We start from the raw sequence: 21,175 nt of genomic DNA, 5'->3' as shown, positions 1-21,175 counted from the left end.
GGTGCGGAGGAGGCGATGGCGCCGGCGGCGTCGAAGCTGCGGGCCGGGGCCGGGGCCGGGGTCGGGGCGCTCCCGCAGCGGGCGCTCGCCCAGTACCTGCGCGTCCTGCGGCTTTACCCGGTGCTCACCAAGGCGGCCACCAGGTCGGAGAGCGACCGCGGAGGGGTCGGGCCGGGCGGGGATTTGCGTGCGAAGGGCGCGATGCGGCGGGTCAGAGGACCCCCCCCCCCAAAAGCCTTGCACTAGCCGGAGAGCCCAGCGTGGGCGGGTCGTGCATTCGGTTCTGACAGCTCATTGCCAGGGAGCCAGCCAAAGGAATGCATCAAACGAGGGGTCAGACCCCCTGCCCTGGAGGTCCTCCCGAAGGTGCGTGGGACCAGACCAGAGGTCCACCTTCCGGCCCACCTTCCCTTGGGGCCGCCGCCGGACGGCTCGCTGGCACGTGCGCTCGCTCCGAGGTGTTCAGGCCGGAGCCTCGAGCGGCCTGGGCGGGGTGGCAGGGGTTGGCATACCTTGTCTTAGCTCTGCATTTGGGGGACAGGTGACAAAAGCCCCCTCCCCCGGTCTGCTGCTCCGTTGCACCTTTTGAATTGGGGTTCTAAACTTTTTATGAGACACCGCTCTCCCTCGTTAGCTTTAATTAGTTAATTTTATAAGCTCATCCCCTCGTATTAAAGCGGCCTTTCATAAATACGTATGCACAGCATGCTGCCGGGGTGTCAAGCACCAGCAGCAAGTCAGATAGGTCGGTAAGGTCCCTACCCTCAGTGGACTTTCTATCCTAGTGAGAAACTAGACAAAAGGCAAGATAAATAGGGTCAGGGAGGTTGTATCTGACATTGGTGACATTGGAACAGAGGCCTGAAGGAGGGGAACAGGCCGTGCTAGAAAGGAAAGCAAAAGCCCTCTAGGCAGAGTACCGAGTGCAAAGGTCTGGAGGGAAAGGCAAGCTAACAATGGAGCTGTGGAAAGAAGGTCTGTGTTGCTGCAGAAAATGGACAGCGAGGAAGGGAGCAGTTGAGAAAGAGGGAGCCAACGATCAGATCAAGAAGGTCCTTATCAGCCAGAGAAAGAATTTTGGATTTTTCTAGCACACAGAGCTTATCAGAGTGTAACTACAGAGCAAACCTTGGAGCAGCTGGGCCCGTCTCCACCTTTCTACCGAAATTTATATTGTCTTAACTGTAGGTTCAGATGCAGTCGTAAGAAATAATACAGGGAGATCCCTTGTCACTTTGCCCAGTCTCCCCCAGGGGTAACATTTTGTAACACTGTAGTGCAGTCTCACACCCAGGACACTGGCATGGGTGCAGTCCATAGGTCAGGGTGTGTGTGTGTGGGGTGTGTGCGCACGCAAAGTTCTACCATCTCCACCCTTTGGTGCGGGAACCTTACACCGGGATCCGCTTTAGCAAGCACTGATCTCTCCCCATCCCACCCTGCTCTCAGCACCGCCGTGCTGATTACATACAGGAACGACCACCCTCCTGCTTCTTGCTCCTGTTCTCTGATTACATCTCTGTCCACAGTGGCATTTTGTCAGCACTTGGGAACTTCCTGGCCCAGCTGATTGAGAAGAAGCGGGAAAAAGAAAACTGCTCTCAAAAGCTAGATGTCAGTGGGCCTCTCAGATATGCCATTTATGGGTGAGTTCCATGAAGGGCCTGGTTTACCCAGTAGCAGACTAGTTCCAACAAAGCTACGGTATCAAGACCAAGTTTCTGAAATAACTAATTTGGAGAAATAATTTTTAAAAATCATTGACGTAATCACGGGAAAAAATCAGTATGGTGGATGATGTGAACTTGTTTTACGGTTTTCATTTTGAATTGCTTGGGTGGGGGCGGCCGTCTTCGCTTGGCTGAGAGATCTGAGGGCAGATAACTCACCTAAACCTAGCGTAGACTTCAAAACACAAAGACCACGAAGGAGGAAAAACAGACTCAAATATGGCCAGTTGTTTCTGTTATTTTCCTAGTGTCAACATCCAGAAAATAAATATTTAGGTATCCTGAAAAGTGTCCAGTTTCTGAACCACTTTTGGAATTGCAAAGACCACAGAGATTCAGGAGTTTACCAATTAAATCCACTCGAGTTCTCTGGCCAATGATAGCATTTGTAGAGATGGATTATTTTGAAGTCTTTTGCAACAAGAGTCATTTTTTCAATTTAAAATTCACAAATACCACTTTGTATTTGTAAGTATGTTGGTTGCAGTGATCACAACATTTCCATAACGTACTTAAAGCCATAATCACTCTGGAGGGAGGGAGTGTGTCAGAATCCCCAGGGAGGCATTACTCACTTGCTGTTTTCCATCTTCAAGACTTCTGTTCCCTCTCAAGGCCCCTGGCTGGCTGAGTCCGTAGAGCATGCAACTCTTAATCTTGGGGTCGTGAATTCAAGCCCCGTGTTGAGTGGAGAGATCACTAAAAAAAGAATAAATAAAGTTAAGACCCTCTTCCCTCTCACTAAGGACCCCTGCTCTAGACCACTTAACCTGCGGCAGGACAGGAAGCAACAGCTGTGAGGCACTTGTGTAAGGACTTCCAGTGTCAAAAACTGGAAGACCCCTGGGCCCCTGCCCATCTTTTTATTGCTGAATTTTACAGAGTTACAGGCCTGTTGTACTAGTACATGAAGTGGCTGGGTTCACTTCTGCCCCAAGCATTCTGCACTTGGGAACGCATAGTAGCCGTACAGACAGGCCAGGGCACAGCGCCAGGTTTCACTCTTGCTAACTGCCCAAGAGGGTTTGGTAAGAAGCTCTGACACCAGGGATGCATCCACTTATTTACCCGTGAGCACCTTCTCTGAGCCAGGCCACGTTCTAGGCACTGTGGACACAGCAGTGAATAGACAGGCACAGTCCTGTCTTGTGACGTTTGCCTCTGTTGGGCAAAGAGGGCACCATATGACTGAACAAATGAGATCATGACATGCGGGGACACGTGCTATGAAGACAACGAAACAGGACCTGGAACAGAGAGTGGCTGGGACAGCAGTGGGTTCATTGTCCAGAACAATCACGAACAAAGTCTCCCAGATGACAATGTGGAAAAGGAGCTGGCCACATGGAAATTGATGGGAGATCCAAGGCAGGTCTCTCAGAGACAGAAAAAGAATGCTCGAAGCAGATTCAAAGAAAGCCTGTGTTCTAGTGTGGTCAGTGATGGGAGACGGCAGGGAGGCAGGGTTTGGGACATGGGGTTTGGGGGTGAAGCTGGACCCAAGAAGGGCACATGCGGAGGATGGCAGCCCTGCTCACCCCACCGTGGGGCCTCAGGTTCTTCTTCACAGGGCCACTGAGTCACTTCTTGTACCTCTTCATGGAGCACTGGATCCCTTCCGAGGTCCCCTGGGCTGGGGTCAAGAGGCTCCTGCTGGACCGCCTCCTCTTTGCACCGGCCTTCCTGTTGTTGTTCTTCCTCATCGTGAACTTCCTGGAGGTTGGTCTCTGCCATAGCTCTTTGTCTGGCACAGCGATTCTTAACCTGGCATCTGTGGGTGGAAATCAGAGGTCTGTGAGCTTCTCGGTACGCTCAGATTGAAATTCCTCCCTGTCCTTTATGAACGTCAGACGCAAACCGTGGTTGTAGTGGGAGTACCTGTTGGTCCACAGTAGGAAGTCGCAAATATCTTGATACCACATGTCCTTAGTTACAGACAGGGGATCTTTCATGTGTCATGACTCCTTCTACCTGCCTTCAAGTCTTGTCACTGAATGTGTCGGTAAGGAAGCACATTTGCTCATCTATCATAAGATTCTTCCCTTGAATACTTTGAAAGGTGTATTTCAGTATAGTTGGTTCCGGTAATCCTATATATTTTATTTTATACAAACAGGATTCTGAGAAGGGGGGTCCATGGAATTCACGAAACAGAAGTTTCACACCCCCGACTGTATTGCAGAGCCCTGTACTAACTCGAGGCCTGAACAGTGCTCTGAAGAGGTTGATATGTCAGCATAGATTTAAAACATCACAACCCACCACATGAGAGGTGTGTCCACGCAGTCACCAGGCATGCCTGTTGTGCCCAGCAGTCCCTTCCCAGCTCACAAGCACCTCCACCCCCTCCCCAACTCTCCACCCACTGTGTGCCCAAACTGTGTCATGTTCTGCCCTGGAAGTGATTGGTCCAAGCGATCACAGCAGCTAAAGCCTCCTTCAGGTTTTATGCTGAAGCACCATCTTGAGTTCCTGTTCCTGAGCAGAACACCCCGTGTGGTCCAAGTGTTCCTGGGGGTAAGCGGGAAAGATGCTTCGACTTAACTGGTTAGTAATCAGTCCCTGGTACTAAAAAGAGATGTTGGGCAAGCCCTTAGGAAATATGAGGTAGGAGGAAGCAAAGGGCACCTACATCCCTTTTATCCTTCTAAATATGAAAGGAATATATCTTCACTAAAAGACGAAACACCTGATTGCATATGTCATGTGTGACCAAAGCGTGTCAAGTACCCAACGCATACATGACACACGTGGGACCACACTCTACCACACACACCATAGATGCTGCTGCATCTGCACTTAATTTGTTTAATTTGAATAGAGCCGACACACAACGTTACGTGTTTCAGGTCGACATCGCAGTGATTGAGCCCCTCTATCCGCTGTGCTCACCGCAAGTGTCACCCCACAGCTCCAATTACAGCATCATGGACCCTCTTCCCTACACTGTGCCAACATCCAGCATTTTTTGATCGTAGATAGCACGTTCGGACCGCACGGTACTCCACCGTAAGCCGGTCCCTTTTGTCCCTCCTGCGGTGCTACGGGATAGTACAAACGGCTGACGTTTATGGAGCCCTTGGTCCAAGCTCTGCATTGTGTCCCTTGTGTCCTTTGAGCTGCAAGTCAACCCCATTTTTGAGGAAGCTCAGGCCCACGGCTTAAGTTCCCATAACTCGCGAGCCTGTGAGTTCAGTCAGACCCAGGCTCTGTGACCCCGAGCGCCCAACCCTCGCAGCCTTGTCCTGTGTGTGAGGTTTGTTTCCCCACACTCTTGACAACCATGGTGCTATTTTTCTTTTAAATATGCAATTTGATACATAAAAAACAACGTATATGTATTTGTGAGGTTGAACATCTTTTTATATGCTCACTATATTTTATGAACCGCTTATTTTCTATCAGTGTTTGTTTTCTTCTCACTGATTGTATATTTATATATATTAAGGACATCAATCCTTTGCCAAATAGAGACTGCAGATTTTTTTTCCCATTTTTCAGGTTTTTGTCTTTTAACTGCAGATAAAGGTAAACATTTGAAGTTATTATATAAATAAAGTTTATTTATAGTGTGTTTCTCCACACAGGAGTTTTAAAAAGTTATGTATTCAAATCTGTCATTCTTTTCCTTTGTGGCCTGCCTTCCTTCAAGATACTGGGAGCATTCTCCTTTCCTTTTTCTTTTGTGATTTTATTATGTACATTTTGACAAACACAAAGATAAGAGAAATATTCTGTATTTTCCTCTAGTATTCATATTTTTTTATTTATATGTGGGAGATATACTTTTGTCTTGTTTCTTTTCACTTCAATAGCAAATTGTCTTGTTACCATTTATGGAATAATCCCCTGTACTTTGAAATGTCCACTCTGTCATGCTCTCACTCCCATATGTGCAGGCCATTACCTGGACTCTGTTAACTTCCATTGTATGTCTGTTCTTTTTTAGCTTTTCATGATCATCACTTCACAGTATTTTTTAAAATCTTTAGTGATTTAGGCCTCCCCTTGCTATTCTTCTTCAAGATGGCTGTTCTTATGCATTTATCCTCTCAGATGACATTTAGAAGTAATTTATTGGGGTTCATTTTTTGTAAAACTTCAAGTTTTGCTTGAAAAATGAATCAGTTTTGGAGATTATTTTGGGAAGAATTGACAGCCGAGGCATAAATAGCAGTTCTGGTGCTTGTGGCCAGCAGCATGAATCCCACCATTGAGTCAGCTCTGTACAGAGTGATGAATGATGAAGGGCCATGAGGGCCATGGGCACAGTGGATTCAAGTGGGCTGCCTCACTGTTGATGATTTCCCAACCGGGTGGCTGACTCCTTATAGCTGTGGCGCTAATTAGGCACACGGGTGTGCTGTCTGCATATGAATGGAACAAAATCCACAGTTTGAAAAACCATCATGTTAGGGGTCGGGCCCTCCAGATCTTGGCACCCCAGCTTCAGTTCTGAGGGCAGTGGCAATTGCTCACCATCCACGCTCCCCTCCTTTCCAGGGGAGAGACGCAGCTGCTGTCGCTGTCCAGATAAGGAGAAGCTTCTGGCCGGCACTGCGCATGAACTGGCAAGTCTGGACCCCAGCGCAGTTTGTCAACATCAACTACGTCCCTTTGCAGGTGAGGGCCAGCTAGCACCACGCAGAACCAGAGGGGGCCTCATCTTCCACCAGCCTTGTTTTAGCTTGGAATGATCGGTGGTTTTCTCTCTGCCCAGAATCAGTAGCAGTTTTGGATTTGGACAGACGAAGCAGGTGTCCACACCTCATCCACTGGTCCCGGAAATGTTCCTGAAAAGCCCCCAGTCCAGGAACAACTTGGCTTTTCTAGGGGTGCAGTATTGCCAGTGCCTGGCCTCATGGGTCAGTCGAAAGTGCATGGAGGTGCCAAGCAGTGCCAGTGCCTAGCAGGGTGTGCAGGGGAGGAGAGGGCAGCCTTTCCTGCAGTGACATCAGAGCACACCTGAGCAGCAGGCAGAGGATGGGACGTGGGGTGGGGCAGCCCTTGAGGTGCCATGCACATGGGGTTCAGCACTTCTAGGCACCAGGGGGGTCGCAGTCTGAGGTGGGCTGCTGATACTGCCCCATGCACCCCCACCTCCTGCTCTGAGCAAGGTAGGAGCCTGGAGGGGCTCTAAGCTGCAGGAAGAGCTCACCAGGGCAAGGCAGAGGGGCCCTGCCACTGTGCACTGCCTTTCCAGCCCCAAGACCATATCCAAGACTGGAGATGTGCTAGAGGGTCTTGGCACATCTGTATGCTCATGACCTGGGTTTATTACAGCCTGGAAGCAAGGATATACACCTGGATCCTAGGAATCCATGCAGGCTTCCTGTGCCCCCTCCCTCCCATGAGGGTCACACAGAGCAAGCTCTCACCCACCACCAAAACGCAGCAGCATGTAGGCCATGTTCCTGCCCAGGGAAGCCCTGTAAAGACGCAGCACCAGGGTTTTTTGGGAGGGCTGGTCATGTAGGCACTCTCTGCCTGGCACATACCAGAATTCCAGACTCCCAGGAGAGCAAGTGCTCAGCATGAACCATGTTATTTTGGCAAGCAGTCCAGTTCTAGGGGAACTGGTGGGGACCCTCAGGAGCTCTAAGTACCCAGGCCCCAAGCATGGGCTAGCCTCTCAAACAGGCCTTTCCAAGGACCGCAACCTTAAGCTTCTTACGCACGCCATTTAAGTAACCTTGTTTTCACCCCTGCTCTAGAGAGTAGAGACCTGGAGCAGAACTCCCTTGAGCAGCAGCTCCACTGAAGGATGGGAAGAGGGAGGGAGGTGCAGGCTGGGTGGTCACACACACACACACACACACACACACACACACACACACACACCAAGGAGTAGCAGAAAACCAGGAGAAGGCAGTGACACACAACCACAGATATTGCAGGGTTAAAGCAAAATGAGAATCCGTTTCATTGGTTTTAACAATCTTCTTATCGGTGACCTTCCCAAGAGCAATTTCAGTGTCTCCATGAGGGCTAAAGCCAAACTGCTGTGAGTTGAGTAGTGGATGAAGCAGAAATCATGTCTGCAAAATTCTCTCAAGAAGTTTGTGAGGAGGTGGGGAGAAATGATGGGAGAGGGCTTTGAAGGTAGGAGAGGCCATATGCTACCCTAAAGAGGGGGGCATGGGATTTGGGCATAAGCAGAGAGGAACTTTAGCCAGAGGCCCCTCTTTACGAAGACAGAAGAGAGGTGCCTGTTCACTGGGGACTCCCATCTACAGGAGGGCAGAGGGCAGGGCAGGACCAGACTGAGGGGAGAGGAGGTAGGATGGGTATCTTGAGGGAAGTAAAGACAGGGTAAACTTGTAGAGAACGACAGAGCTGACTGGAGACCCTCATGTGCAGGGGCATAGGGCCCCAGGGAAGCAGGGAGGATGGAGGTTGTCCAGGGAGTACAGCTAAGGAACAAGAGGGGAAGGCAACAAAGGCTTTGGGCCATGGACCCTAAAGTATATAGAAAAGGAAATAAAGACATGGAAAGACAGAATGGCTGAGGATGTGGAGGGATCTATGGATGGGAGAGTGGGAGAGCCTGGAAAATGGGACCCTTCTGGGCAGCCTCAGGACAGAAAGCTGGGAGGCCGTGATTAGTTTCCATTTTAGGTGGTTGCAGGTGAGTTAAGCGGCAGTGGCGTTTATTAAACAGATATTTACTGAGCACCTACTATATGCCCCACTGCTCTAAACTCAAGGGAGACAGTGACTAACAAGATAGAACAGACTGCTACTTTCATGGAGCTTGTATGTCAGGGAGACTCACTGACTAAAGGTAACTTCAGGTGGGAGGACATCCATCAGATCATCGAAGCAGGGTCATGGCCTGGGCTGCTGGGGTATCACCGACGGGCTGGGTGAAGCCACCACGTGACGTCCAGCCCTGGGGTGAGAAGCTGAGCCCGGAGCGAGTGCTCGCTGAAGGAAGACACGGACTGTCATCGTCTGTTTTCCCTACTGGCCTGTAACGTCACTAGGCACAGACTGTGCTGCTCTCCCCTCTAGCACAGCGCTTTGCACGAAGTAAAGGCTCAGAGAACACAGTCGTGGGTGGATGGACTGACCAGTGATTGAGCTCTGTCCTGGGGGACTGGTGACCGGTAAATAGTCAGGGCCTCACTGTGGCCTCTGTTCTCTTGGCAGTTCCGAGTGCTTTTTGCCAACCTGGTGTCTCTGTTCTGGTACATCTACCTGGCCTCTCTGGGGAAGTGAAGATGACCTGAAGCGAATGCAGACACACTGACCATGTGGGTCTAGGGACCCACCGGCCTAGGGTGAGGGAGCCAAACAACCTGGTCGGGACTTTATCTGACTCCAGATCATGTGCTTGAAGATGGAGAAACAAATCTTTTAACGTAAGAATTTTGTGTTTTAAAAAGGCAGAAACTATCTTCAGTGATGCTGCCTCAGAGTCATAAAAAACAGTAGTGTTGACTTCACTTGTCACCTTGAATTACGGTAACAGTAAACTACAATGTAACTTTTTCTGTGGTGATTTTAATTTTTCAGAACAATTGTGTCACTTTGGTGGAAATGGGTGGCCAGAGGGCTGCCCTCAGATTTTTTTCACTTTAAAAAAAACTGTGATAAAATCTGTAATACTATTGCTTGCCTACATGGAGCCATTGGAAAGGGGCCCTTCTAGAGCGGGACTTTACCCTGACATTTGGAGACCCTGTGAAAAGTGTATGCCACCCTTTCAGTTGACTTTGCTCTGCTCTCTTATTCCTCTTTTGTTAACCGTCCTCCTCACCTTTTCTCACTCTCAGTATCCCATTCTTGATGGATAAAATACCCTTGGATCTTAATTTTATATTTTTAAAATTTATTATGTTCCATATGCTTTTTCTATTTCCTCAGGATTCATGGGGGTTTTTTACCCCGTTTGTTTTGCTGTTTTTTCCTATCAGGATTTCCCCAAAAGTCTGCTGATTGTACATCAGTCTTTAAGAGTCAGAGCCACTCAGGCAGTACCCTCACTGTGGGCTGACCAAGCAGGGACCCAGTTTTGTTGGAGATCACCCATTTTCAGTAACTGAGCCTTTTCTCTTAGACTGGCCAGTTTCCCCAGAGAGGAATTCTTTAATTTCTCGCCCAGGGGAAGGGTTGTGGTTAGAGTGGAGCACTGTTTAAGTCCAGTGGCCAACATTCTTGTGGCTAACTGGAGGAAAAGGGTGAAAAGTCCTGTTAGTCTGTGAACTTCATATAATCTCAGCTGCACTACTGCATCCTAGTCTCAGCTATCTGGTGTTCTCAAATCCAGAGTCCTTCTGGTTTAAATCCTCTGGAATGAATGTCTTCTGTCATGATGGAGGTGAGGTATTCACTTAAAGATCCCGGTGATGGAGGGGTGCAGCCTCTTCCAGGTTTCTCAGGCAGTCCTCCCTTGTTCAACCCCATGCCCTTCTTCAGAAGTAGAGCGACTGCCTGTAACTCCCAGATTTTTCCAGACTCTCTGGACTGAGTTTGCTTCTTGGCTTCCTGCAATACTGGCAACTGATGTTCCATCTTTTCAGGTCAAAAATGATCTGATTTCCAGCTTCCAAAATTTTGTCAACTAATCTTTTTGTTTTGTTTCTTCTTATGGACTTTTTTTTTTTTTTTTAATCTTTTTATGGGGCACCTGGCTGGCTCAGTCAGTTAAATGTCTAAGTCTTGATTTCAGCTCAGGTCTTGATCTCAGGGTCGTGAGTTCAAGCCCGTGTTGAGCTCCATGCTGGGTGTGGAGCCTACTTAAAAAAAAAAAAATCTTTTTACTATCATTTTAGTAAGCAACCTTCTGGAAGAAGCAGGTATAAATGTACGGGTTCAAGAGAACATGTTTAAACAGAGATCTGAGTATTTCTTTTTTTTTTTTTTTTTTTAAGAGTTTATTTATTTATTCGACAGAGATGNATTTATTTATTCGACAGAGATAGAGACAGCCAGCGAGAGAGGGAACACAAGCAGGGGGAGTGGGAGAGGAAGAAGCAGGCTCATAGCAGAGGAGCCTGATGTGGGGCTCGATCCCATAACGCCGGGATCACGCCCTGAGCCGAAGGCAGACGCTTAACCGCTGTGCCACCCAGGCGCCCCTGAGTATTTCTGTAGAACAGATTGATTCTCCAAAATCCAGAGAGATTTTTTTTTTTTAAAGATTTTATTTATTTATTCGACAGAGATAGAGACAGCCAGTGAGAGAGGGAACACAAGCAGGGGGAGTGGGAGAGGAAGAAGCAGGCTCATAGCAGAAGAGCCTGATGTGGGGCTCGATCCCATAACGCCGGGATCACGCCCTGAGCCGAAGGCAGACGCTTAACCGCTGTGCCACCCAGGCGCCCCTGAGTATTTCTGTAGAACAGATTGATTCTCCAAAATCCAGAGAGATTTTTTTTTTTTAAAGATTTTATTTATTTATTCGACAGAGATAGAGACAGCCAGTGAGAGAGGGAACACAAGCAGGGGGACTGGGAGAGGGAGAAGCAGGCTCATAGCAGAAGAGCCTGACGTGGGGCTCGATCCCATAACGCCGGGATCACGCCCTGAGCCGAAGGCAGATGCTTAACCGCTGTGCCACCCAGGCGCCCCCCAGAGAGATTTTTAAAAATGTCAGATCATGTCAACTTCTAACTTACAAACCTACAAAGATGACCCAGCATTTCCATTTCTGGGTACCTACCCCCCAAAACTAAAAGGGACTTAAAGAAATATTTGCACACCAAATTCATAGCATTATTCACAGTAACCAAAAGGTGGAAGCAACCCAAGTGTCCATTGTTGGATGAATGGATAAACAAAATGTGTTATATCCATAAAGAGGAATATTATTCAGCTTTAAAAAGGAAATTCTGACATATGCTACAACATGGATGAACCTTGAGGACACTATGCTAAATGAAATAAGCTAGTCCCAAAAGGACAAATACTGTGTGACTCTACTTACATGAGGTCCCTAGAATTGTCCAATTCATACAGACAGAAAAGGGAATGGTGGGTGCCAGAGGCTGGGGGAGGCAGATAGGTGGTCAGTGTTTAATAGGGACAGAGTGTCACTTTGGGAAGATGAGAAAGTTCTGGAGATGGATGGTGGTGGTGGTGGTGGTTGCACAACAGTGTGAATGTACTTAATGCCACAGAACTATATGCTTAAAACTGGTTAAGATTCGGGCACCTGGGTGGCTAGGTCAGTGAAGCATCTGCTTTTGGCTCAGGTCATGATCCCAGGGTCCTGGGATCAAGCCCCGCGTGGGGCTCTGTGCTCACCGGGGAGCCTGTTTCTCCTTCTCCCTCTGCCTGCTGCTCCCCGTTTGTGCTCTGTCAAATAAATAAATAAAATCTTTAAAAAACACAACAACAACAACAACAACAAACTGGTTAAGAGAGTGAGTGGGGTAGCACCTGGCTGGCTCAGTCAGTAGAACGTGGGACCCTTCAACTCAGGGTTTTAAGTTCGAGCCCCACCGTGGGTGTAGGGATTACTTAAAAATAAAAAATTTTTAAAAAACAAAGCATAACTGGTTAAGTTAGTAAATTTTGTTATATATATTTTACCACAGTAAAAACAGACTCAGCAGAGGTTTCACAGTTCACTTAAACTAGAATCCTGACTTCTATCTGCAAGGCTCTCTCTTCCACCTCCCAGCTCCTTGCAGCCTCAAGGGTGGGACTCCTTCCAGTGCCCCTCCAAGGAGTGGTCCCACCCCCCCACCCATCCATGGTCTCACACACGCGTGCACACACACACACCCTGCAGCAGGGTCACCCACAAGCACACACACAAGCTCCCCCCACCCAGTGGCATGGTTACAAACACACAAGTGGTGTGGTCACACCCACACACCCCATCTCTCCCACACGCACACGCCCCATGACCCTGTCTCACACACACACACGCCCCGAGGCCCTGTCTCTCTCTCACACACACACACACACACGCGTGTCCCGCGGCCCCCCCGCCGCCCCCCCCCGCTGNGCTGGCTCAGATGCTCCGCTGCGGCTGGAAGGCGGCTCCACACGGGCAGCGCTGGGCAAACGGGTGGCGCCGCGCGAACGCTCGCTGCTTGAAGGCAGGACTAATTTGCACCGGGGCCTTCCGCAAAGGATCCCGGAAAGGGTCTCAGAATCTTCGCCCACCACCCCTCCTCCCCTTCGTTCCCGGAAACTGTCTGCGCCGGGCCGGGGCGTCCCCCGCCCTGCGCCCCGTCGGCCCCGGGGGCGGGACTTCCGTCCCCGCGCTGTCCGCCGGCCGGAAGCGGACACCTGAGGAATCGTGTCCCTCGCGGCGCGCCGTCCACCTGTGAGCGCCTGCGCGGGGCCGGCGCGGGACGGGCGGGCATGGCGTTTCGACAGGCGCTGCAGCTGGCGGCTTGCGGCCTGGCCGGAGGCTCGGCCGCCGTGCTCTTCTCGGCCGTGGCGGTGGGGAAGCCCCGCGCGGGCGGGGACGCGGAGCCGCGCGTGGTCGAGGCGCCGGCGTGGGCGGGGGCCGCGCGCCCGGGGCCGGGCGTCTGGGACCCCAACTGGGACAGGTGCGGGGCCCGCGGGTGGCGTCGGGCGCGCCGACTGTTGGGCGGTGGGGACCCTCCCGGGCCCCTGCCGTTCCTTTCGGTCCGATGTGGTCGGTTCTGCAGAGGGGCAGGCGGGGCAGGCTCGCGGGCGGATTCTCTTAAGGATGTGGCCGCGAGGCTGGCTGCGATCGGGGGCGCCCTCGACCCCTCTTCCCACCCCTGCCGCCTCGCCTGTCCCAGAGGGTCGTTTGGAGGAAGGAGGACAGTGGTGCCTGGGACAGTGGCTGGCGCGCGGGGCAGTCCGAGGTGGTCGTTTCCGGCCTGGACGGAGGGTCGGACCTGTCTGTAGGCTGTCAGCCTGGTTTCCCTCGCTCAGCTCGGGAGCGCTCGGATTGGATGATGGCCTACTGACCCCATCTTTGCTTAACAGCTGAGAGAAGGGTGGATGTGGGGCCGGAGGATGATGGCCCGGTCCTTAAAGGGAGCTCTTTGCAGGGAAGATGTGCAGGGACATGGCCAGAGATCTTGAATAGGAACGGGAGCCTCCAGGTCTTGGGTCAGTGCGTGGCCACAAGCCACATGTGCTTACTGAGCTCTTGAGAAGTGGCACCTGTGATCAGGAAACACTTTTTAGTGTTATTTGTGTTCGTGAATTTAAATTTAAAAACCAAAGCAGTGCAGATTTTTAAATATTGTTTATGTGTTGCAGTGATAGTATTGTTGATAGGTTGGATTAAATAAAGTGAATTTTTGAAATTTCACCTGTTCCTTTCTAGTTTTTCAGTGTGCTTCTTGGAAATTTTGAAGTACATGTGTTGCTGGTGTCGTGTTTCTATTGGACAGCACTGCTCTGGAGTTTGGGAGTGGCCCTTGTGGGATGGTTTACGGGATCCCAGCTCCTCCTTCCTGCTTTAGTCTGGATGAGGGACACAGACCTAGTATTTACTGGCAGCCTAGTTGTAGCAGGAACTTCATAGGTATTCTTTGTTTTTTGTTTTTGTTTTTTAAGATTTTATGTATTTGACAGAGCGAGAGAGCACAAGCAGGGGAACAGTAGAGAGGGAGGGAGAAGCAGGCTCGCCCTGAGCAGGGAGCCCGATGCAGGGCTCAATCCCAGGACCCTGGGATCATGACGTGAGCCAAAGGCAGACACTTAACCGAGCCACCCAGGTGCCCCAGTATTCTTTGTTTTAAAGCTTTAATTAAAAAAAAAAATCTTAGAATAGTTTTAGATTTACAGAGAATTTGGAAAGATAAGAGTTCTTATATACTCCACCCTGATTTACTCTGCTACTAACATCTTGTGACGCTAATGTGGTTTATTCGTCACAATCAGTGAACTAATATTTGTATGTTATTACTGACTGAGATTCATGCTTTTTCAAGATTTCCTCAGTTTTCAGCTATTGTCTGTTGTCTCTTCTAGGATCCCACACAACAGTTAGTCATGTGTCAGGCTTCTCTTGGGTGTGACAGTTTCCTTGTTTTGATGACCTTGACAGTTTTGAGGAGTGGTAATCAGGAGTTTTATAGTATGCCCCTCAGTTGGGATGTCTGTTTTTCTCATGATTCGATCAGGGTCATACTCTCTTTTTCAAACGTTAGTACAGTCTTCTGAATTTCTTAGTGGTTTTTTTTTTTTTTTTTTTTTTTTTTTGAGGAGACAGATTCACTGTGAGATGAAGGGACTTACCCGAAGCAGCACTGGACTCCAGCTTTGCTGGTTGCAGCTGACACACCGTATTTGCTTACTAAGTCTAGGCTTACAAAGGGGGAGGTTGTCTGTGCTGGAAAGTTCCAGAGCCTCATGTGGTGAAATGTCCAGCCTCTTCCTGGAGAACCTCATCCAGTCTGGGCTTCCTGTGTCTGTGCCTGTAGTGCCCAGATGTCTTCTCTGGCCCAGCCCTGGGCTCCAGTGCAGCCTCTCCGCCTGTTTGTATTAGGGAACCCCAGGTTCACCCAGCAACACCCCTGAGTTGCCACTGCTTCCCTCAAAACTTATTCTGCCACCACTTTGTCCCTGCTGAGGACACTCTTTTCCTAGCTCTGCCCATACCACAGACCGTTGGCTTTTATTAATTTCAGTTCTGGGAGCCACCAGACATGCCTGTCTTCATAAGATTTGGCCGTTTCTCGGCATTGTTGCTGCTGGTGCCCCCCACCCCCACCGCCCCCTCAGCTCCTCCTCGACCTTCCAGGAGTGCCATCCAGTAGACTCTTCATGATAATGGGAATGTTCTCTTCCTTGCTGTCCAGTGTGATCGCCACTATCCCATGTGCTGCTGACCATTTCAAATGTGCTTAGTGTGACCAGGGAAATGGAGTAACATTTTTGTTTAATTTTCATTATTTTGAATTTAAGTAGCCACGTGGCCAGTGGCTAACACTGGACAGCACAGTTGCAGGCTTTGCATCAGTGAGGCCACACCGGCCTTGTGGGCACCCCAGCTGCCCCTTCATGTTACCTGGTTTTGTTTTCTGCACATCACTCATCACCTGGCTGTTTTAATCAGTCTCCTCACTAGAATACAAGCTGTACGAGGGTTTCGCTTGTCTGTTTCGTTCATTGTCTGATCACCCAGAACAGGCCTGGCACTCAGCTCTGTGCAGTAAATGAGATGTCCTCCGAGAGGGTGGGCTCTCAAGGGCCAGCGGCAGAGAACAGAGTGCAAAGGGCATTATCTTGTCCCTGCGCTTTCCCAAGATGGAAATACTGTCTTGTCAGAAATACTCAAGGCTGACTTGTGAGCAGGGACCACAAGGACACACTCTCATATTTCATCATTAGGCGAGAACCACTGTCCCTGGTCAACCTGCGGAAGAGGAACCTGGACTCTGGAGAAGAAGAACTGGCGTCCAGGCTGGACCACTGCAAAGCCAAGGCCACGCGACACATCTTCCTCATCAGGCACTCCCAGTACCATGTGGATGCCTCCCTGGAAAAGGACCGCACTCTGACACCCCTGGGTACGTGCTGGGGCTCAAGCCCCAACCGACACCCATCCCGGTGGCGCTGGGCCCCTTTGGACCTGTGTCCTTGGCCTAGATTCGAGAATTGTCATTAACAGTGATCATCAGCCAACTGACAGGAGACAGGCACTGAAAACATCCTCAACTTTACCAAACAGTGGAGCTCGCAGGTGATCAGAGCCAGAGCCCCGCAGAGGTGTTCTGCACTCACGCTCTGCAAGTGGCATACCGTGTGCCCCGTTTACGGCAGATCCTTCTGTTCAGCACTTGCAGATCTGTTTACAGTCGGCTTTGTAATGGTAAACAGACGAGACTGAGCGATAGCGGCTCTGACCTCCCCCGGGCAGAAGTCTTGCCGCCCCACGAGGTGCTGGCCGTGCCCGTCCGCTGTGGCCTCTGTGCCCACGTGCAAGCCTATCTGTAGAAGAAATTCCTAGGAGAGGAAGCACAGGTGGTCTGAGATAGAGTTTAAATTTGTAAAAATTTCTTTGTTGGACAGGATATGACCCATTTGTGCACGTACTAAAAAAATCCAGATGGTATAAAGGGTTTCGCAGCCTGTTCTCCAGCTGCTGTGCGCCCCCTGCCGCCCTGGGTTCGGAGTGCACGCGTGAGCAGTGACGCCACAGCCAAAGTGCTACCGCGTGCGGCTGAAACGGACTTGCTGAGGCATTTTCCACTAGATACTAAGATAATATATTTGAGAAAAAGGATTTGTGTCTGCACGCAGTCCGTACTTAGTAGTGCTGAGGCCGTTGGGTCTTTACGTGTTGACACCTCTGACAACCGCCCGACTGGCAGGTCGGTGGCACGCTGCAACTCAGTCTTTGGACAGAATTGAATAAAAGTGGCGTGAGGGACCCAGAAACAGTAACAGGACCCTACCCAGATTTCAGCGATCCTCAGCCTTGTTCATTGTTTTTAACATTTCTTCTGTATGGGGCTGAAGGTAACTGCATTATCTCATTGACTTTACCTGTTGAATGTCTGGCCTCCCGGTTAGGCCCAAGCCCCAGGAGGGCCTGCCCACCTTGTCCCCCAACCCCAATGGTACGTGATAAGGACTGGAGTATTTGTGAAGTAAACAAAAGAGGAACTCCAGCAACATGTAATTCTCCGGTGTTTTTCACCTTCAAGGTCGTGAACAGGCTGAACTAACTGGGCTCCGACTTGCAAGCTTGGGGTTGAAGTTTAATAAAATTGTCCATTCGTCCATGACCCGTGCGATAGAAACCACTGATATCATCAGCAAACACCTGCCAGGTGAGTGCCCAGTACCCCCATGTCGCTGGGCAGCAGGATTGAGAACAGCAGAGGGCCCTGGACAGCTTCTCCTCAAGGGGCAGCAGCTGAGTCACTGCTTCTCCCTCAGGTGTTTGCAAGGTCAGCACAGACCTGCTGAGAGAAGGTGCCCCCATCGAGCCCGACCCACCCGTGTCCCACTGGAAACCGGAGGCTGTGGTAAAACCCCCCACTCCCCCAGGGAGTGTCCCCCACCGCACCCCCCGTTGGCCCACTCTCCCCATACCCCTCCACCCGTGGCCTGCACGCTGCCTCCATACTTAAGGTTCCCTGCCCTGCCCCCAGCAGTATTACGAAGATGGAGCCCGGATCGAGGCCGCCTTCCGGAACTACATCCACCGGGCAGATGCCAAGCAGCAGGAGGACAGTTACGAGATCTTCATCTGCCATGCCAACGTCATCCGCTACATCGTGTGCCGGTGAGGGGTGACAGGGCTCCCTGGCCCACCTTCCCTCCCTCCCGCCCGCCTGTGCGGCTCGTCTCTGCGGGAGGTCCCGTCAGCCTTCTGGTTGATTATGCATTTTTGGCGGCAACAGCCCAGATGCAGTCCCGGCGCGGGTTGGGGTCCCGAAGTCAGTGGCACGTTCTGGGTGATGCTCACGTGGTCACTTGGTTACGGCACCGTGTGCTGGACTTCGCACACGGTACAGTCGTGTTCCCCTCGGTGACTGGTCGCTGGGTCCCGCTACAGCAGAGACTGTGGTGCTGCTTTCCTGATGGTGATTGTGCGTTTCCCTCATTCTGTCCTCATTTGTTTTTTTTTTTTTTTTTTAAAGATTTTATTTATTTATTTGACAGAGATAGAGACAGCCAGCGAGAGAGGGAACACAAGCAGGGGGAGTGGGAGAGGAAGAAGCAGGCTCATAGCGGAGGAGCCTGATGTGGGGCTCGATCCCATAACGCCGGGATCACGCCCTGAGCCGAAGGCAGACGCTTAACCGCTGTGCCACCCAGGCGCCCCTCTGTCCTCATTTGTTAATTGAAATTCTTCTGTAAGAGCTCACTCTTACTCTCCGTTCATTTATCTGAAGGGTTGTGGACTCATGGAGCTGTATTTGGCGCTGTGGGTCATAACCCATCACCATGCTGGTCACTTCGCTGCTCTGGCTGTTGGGCGTCCGGAAGGAGGCTCCTTTGTCCTCTGGACCCGCCTCACTCCCTGGACTAGTGCAGCTTCCAGAGCCGCCATGAGTGACACCTGTCCTGAGTTGCAGCCATGGGCCAGCGGGCCCTGGAAGCAGTTAAGCCCGCTGGGTACTTATGTATTTGACCAAAGTTCACTTAGTGCAAACTGTGAAATAGCTGGAACCCCAGCCACCCTCTGCATCCATTAGAAAGTGTGTGTCAGGCATTTTAACAGCTGAGGGATTTCCTCTTCTCGTGTGACGACGTGTCTGGCAGTGGCAGGACAGGACACAGCCCACCGGCTGGCCTGTGGCACTGTCCAAATCCAGGCTCAGCATGCTTGCTCACCGTGCTTGACCCTTGGACCTGTCGTCAGGGCTGGGGCCCAGGGGGGTGGAGGGGACATTTCCCCTCCAATGTCCCATGCACAGCCTCTCGTGAGAAGCCCAGGACGTCCAGGACAGGGGGCACGGGGCTCCAGGCCAGGTGGAGTGCTGCTGGGGAAGAGGGGTGGGCCTCAGACAGGGCTCCACAACCTCCAAACTAAAGTGCTCCCGGAAGGCCATCTCAGAGTTCCTGTGCTCAGCACGTTCCTGTTGCCTGCTCTGCGCATCTCGCATGTGGAAACACAACGTTAGACCACACCCTGGGACAGGCTGACCTAAGCAGCCACTAGAAGTGACCCCAATGCTGAAAACACCAGAAGCATTTAGGGACCTGTGTGGCATAAAGGGCTGGAAGGAGCTGGAAGCATCCCCATCACGATATATGCGAGGGCAGTCTGGAAATTGTGGGGGGGACACGGAGAAGACTTTAAAGAGCAGCATGAGGGTAGCTGTTCCCGAGGCTGCAGGGTGAGCCGTGGGGACGCCACTCGTCCATGTGGACATTTAGGGCACAAAGGACGTCGGATGGCTTGGGGAAGCCATGACGATACTGGGCTTTTCAGCAAATAATGCACCTAGAAGTGTGTCTGAGAGCAAGGAAAGGCTCTGGGGTTGTGGATTACACCACCCCGTTCCGGGGGGAGAGTGGCCAGGAGCGGGCCCGTTGTGCTGTCTGGCTGCCGCTGCCCCCTTTTGGTTACACTATTAGCTCAATCGCATGCACTTGTAGGAAGCCATTGATTTCTGACTCCCATGCACATCTTGAGTTGCATCGATCCCCCGACCCAAAGAGGGGCTGGGCCGTCACCGTGCCCCTTATTTGATTTGATGGAACGGCATCAGCCCAGCAGCTCCTTTCTGAGAAAACCCCTGCTTGAAAACAGGAGGGACAGACTTAAACTATATGGGTCCCAGCCTCAAGAAAGTCTGCTCCAAGACCTTACCTGGGGTTGGGGGCTGTTAGCGTTGCCCTGACCCCAGCCCGTTTTGGTGACAGAGCCCCGTTTTAGCATGTTCTTTCTCCTTCCAGGGCGTTGCAGTTCCCTCCGGAAGGCTGGCTCCGCCTGTCTCTCAACAATGGCAGCATCACCCACCTGGTGGTCCGGCCAGACGGCCGAGTGGCACTGAGGACCCTCGGGGACACAGGGTTCATGCCTCCAGACAAGATCTCCCGCTCCTGAGGACCCGCTCTCCTCGGTCCCCCTGTGGCTCCTGTGGGTGCTGCCAAGGACACGGCTCTTTCCCTGTCTTCCCTCCACAGGCTGCACTGCGGTTACGCTGCTCTTCTCCAGGACAGTGAAAAAGTACGAGGAATATCTGAAGTTATCTAAAATGTGGAATTTCCGTCTGTACTTCCGGCCCAGGATGGCAAAGGGAATTGTTCTGAGCAGATCGGCCTATTTCTCTCTTGGGGTTTTCTGCCTTGTCTCCCAGGACGAGGCCTCTCATGCCGTCTGCGGGGACCATGGCTAACCCGCACGGGCGTCTTTGTTGGCCACACGAGCCCCTCGAGGCTCTGAGGAGGAGGGACCGCCAGTGCTTCCATTCAGAACTTCTTGTCATACATCCTTCTCCTTTCTTAAGACCGTTTTATCACTTAAATATTTGTCAACTCAAGATTCTCGTCATCTGGGTTCCTGCTTTGATAACCAGTTTCTCAGGCCAGAGTCCTGCACGTCTGACGCTGTTGGGTCTGAACTCACCTACGTGGTCGGGCCTTTCCCAGCAGGCAGCCACGCCTCAGCTGGGGAGGGAGGTGGCTGGATGGTGATGGGACAGCAGGATGTCCTGTTTCAATAAAATACTCGACAGCTCAATGTTTGCCTCTGGCTGTTAATCCTTTATGCGTACGGATTAAACTATTTAGATGTGATGTGTCCATCCCAAATATCCTGTTAACTTAGGAGAAACTACAATTTCTATGACGCGGTTATGAACATTTTCTGCAATCAGTGCAAGTAACTGGGACATTTGATGCATTTCTCTGTAACTCTGGAAATAACTGCAAAATAAAAATTTTATTTTACTGATTTTTCGAAGTACTGATTGTGAATGTTTTCAAGAGAACAGGAACCTGGGCAGTGCGGAGGGCAGCAGCCCCAGACCTGCAGCTGCAGCAAGCGCTTTCCCACAGTATTGTGTGTTCTCAGGGTTGACGGCTTCGCCAGC

The 21,175-nt window shown here is 51.1% G+C and overlaps 2 protein-coding genes across 4 annotated transcripts; both read left to right on the top strand.

The window, feature by feature from the left end:
* Positions 1-6: 6 nt before the first annotated feature.
* On the top strand, positions 7-9,224 carry PXMP2 (peroxisomal membrane protein 2). Its single transcript, XM_034638574.1, has 5 exons — positions 7-143; positions 1,530-1,646; positions 3,287-3,449; positions 6,234-6,353; positions 8,883-9,224. The coding sequence occupies exons 1-5, from the start codon at positions 16-18 to the stop codon at positions 8,949-8,951; spliced, it is 597 nt and encodes a 198-aa protein (XP_034494465.1). The 5' UTR covers positions 7-15; the 3' UTR covers positions 8,952-9,224.
* A 3,796-nt stretch (positions 9,225-13,020) lies between these two features.
* Positions 13,021-21,036, top strand: PGAM5 (PGAM family member 5, mitochondrial serine/threonine protein phosphatase). Of its 3 annotated transcripts, none has more exons than XM_034672686.1 (6): positions 13,021-13,243; positions 16,011-16,189; positions 17,330-17,455; positions 17,565-17,653; positions 17,783-17,913; positions 20,037-21,036. In XM_034672686.1, exons 1-6 carry the CDS (start codon positions 13,053-13,055, stop codon positions 20,185-20,187), a joined length of 867 nt encoding a protein of 288 aa, XP_034528577.1. In that variant the 5' UTR covers positions 13,021-13,052; the 3' UTR covers positions 20,188-21,036. The 3 variants fall into 3 exon arrangements, with proteins under 3 accessions (XP_034528577.1, XP_034528578.1, XP_034528576.1); XM_034672687.1 differs by having other exon boundaries at positions 17,780-17,913; positions 20,268-21,036; XM_034672685.1 differs by having other exon boundaries at positions 17,780-17,913.
* Positions 21,037-21,175: the final 139 nt, after the last annotated feature.

This window comes from Ailuropoda melanoleuca, chromosome 12 (assembly GCF_002007445.2).
Source record: "Ailuropoda melanoleuca isolate Jingjing chromosome 12, ASM200744v2, whole genome shotgun sequence".
NCBI classification, from domain to species: Eukaryota; Metazoa; Chordata; class Mammalia; order Carnivora; family Ursidae; genus Ailuropoda; species Ailuropoda melanoleuca.
Note: the sequence above shows the minus strand (reverse complement) of the source record. Positions and strands in the feature narration are given on the sequence as shown.

What these genes read in the sequence shown, in the direction of transcription:
- PXMP2 (XM_034638574.1), top strand. Translation starts at nt 16, where the DNA reads ATGGCGCCGGCGGCGTCGAAGCTGCGGGCCGGGGCCGGGGCCGGGGTC. An exon ending in CTCAGATATGCCATTTATGG is followed by an intron (nt 1,647 to 3,286) that starts GTGAGTTCCATG and finishes GTGGGGCCTCAG; the next exon opens with GTTCTTCTTCACAGGGCCAC. An exon ending in TCATCGTGAACTTCCTGGAG is followed by an intron (nt 3,450 to 6,233) that starts GTTGGTCTCTGC and finishes CCTCCTTTCCAG; the next exon opens with GGGAGAGACGCAGCTGCTGT.
- PGAM5 (XM_034672685.1), top strand. Translation starts at nt 13,053, where the DNA reads ATGGCGTTTCGACAGGCGCTGCAGCTGGCGGCTTGCGGCCTGGCCGGA. An exon ending in CCGCACTCTGACACCCCTGG is followed by an intron (nt 16,190 to 17,329) that starts GTACGTGCTGGG and finishes TTCACCTTCAAG; the next exon opens with GTCGTGAACAGGCTGAACTA. An exon ending in ATCCGCTACATCGTGTGCCG is followed by an intron (nt 17,914 to 20,036) that starts GTGAGGGGTGAC and finishes TTCTCCTTCCAG; the next exon opens with GGCGTTGCAGTTCCCTCCGG.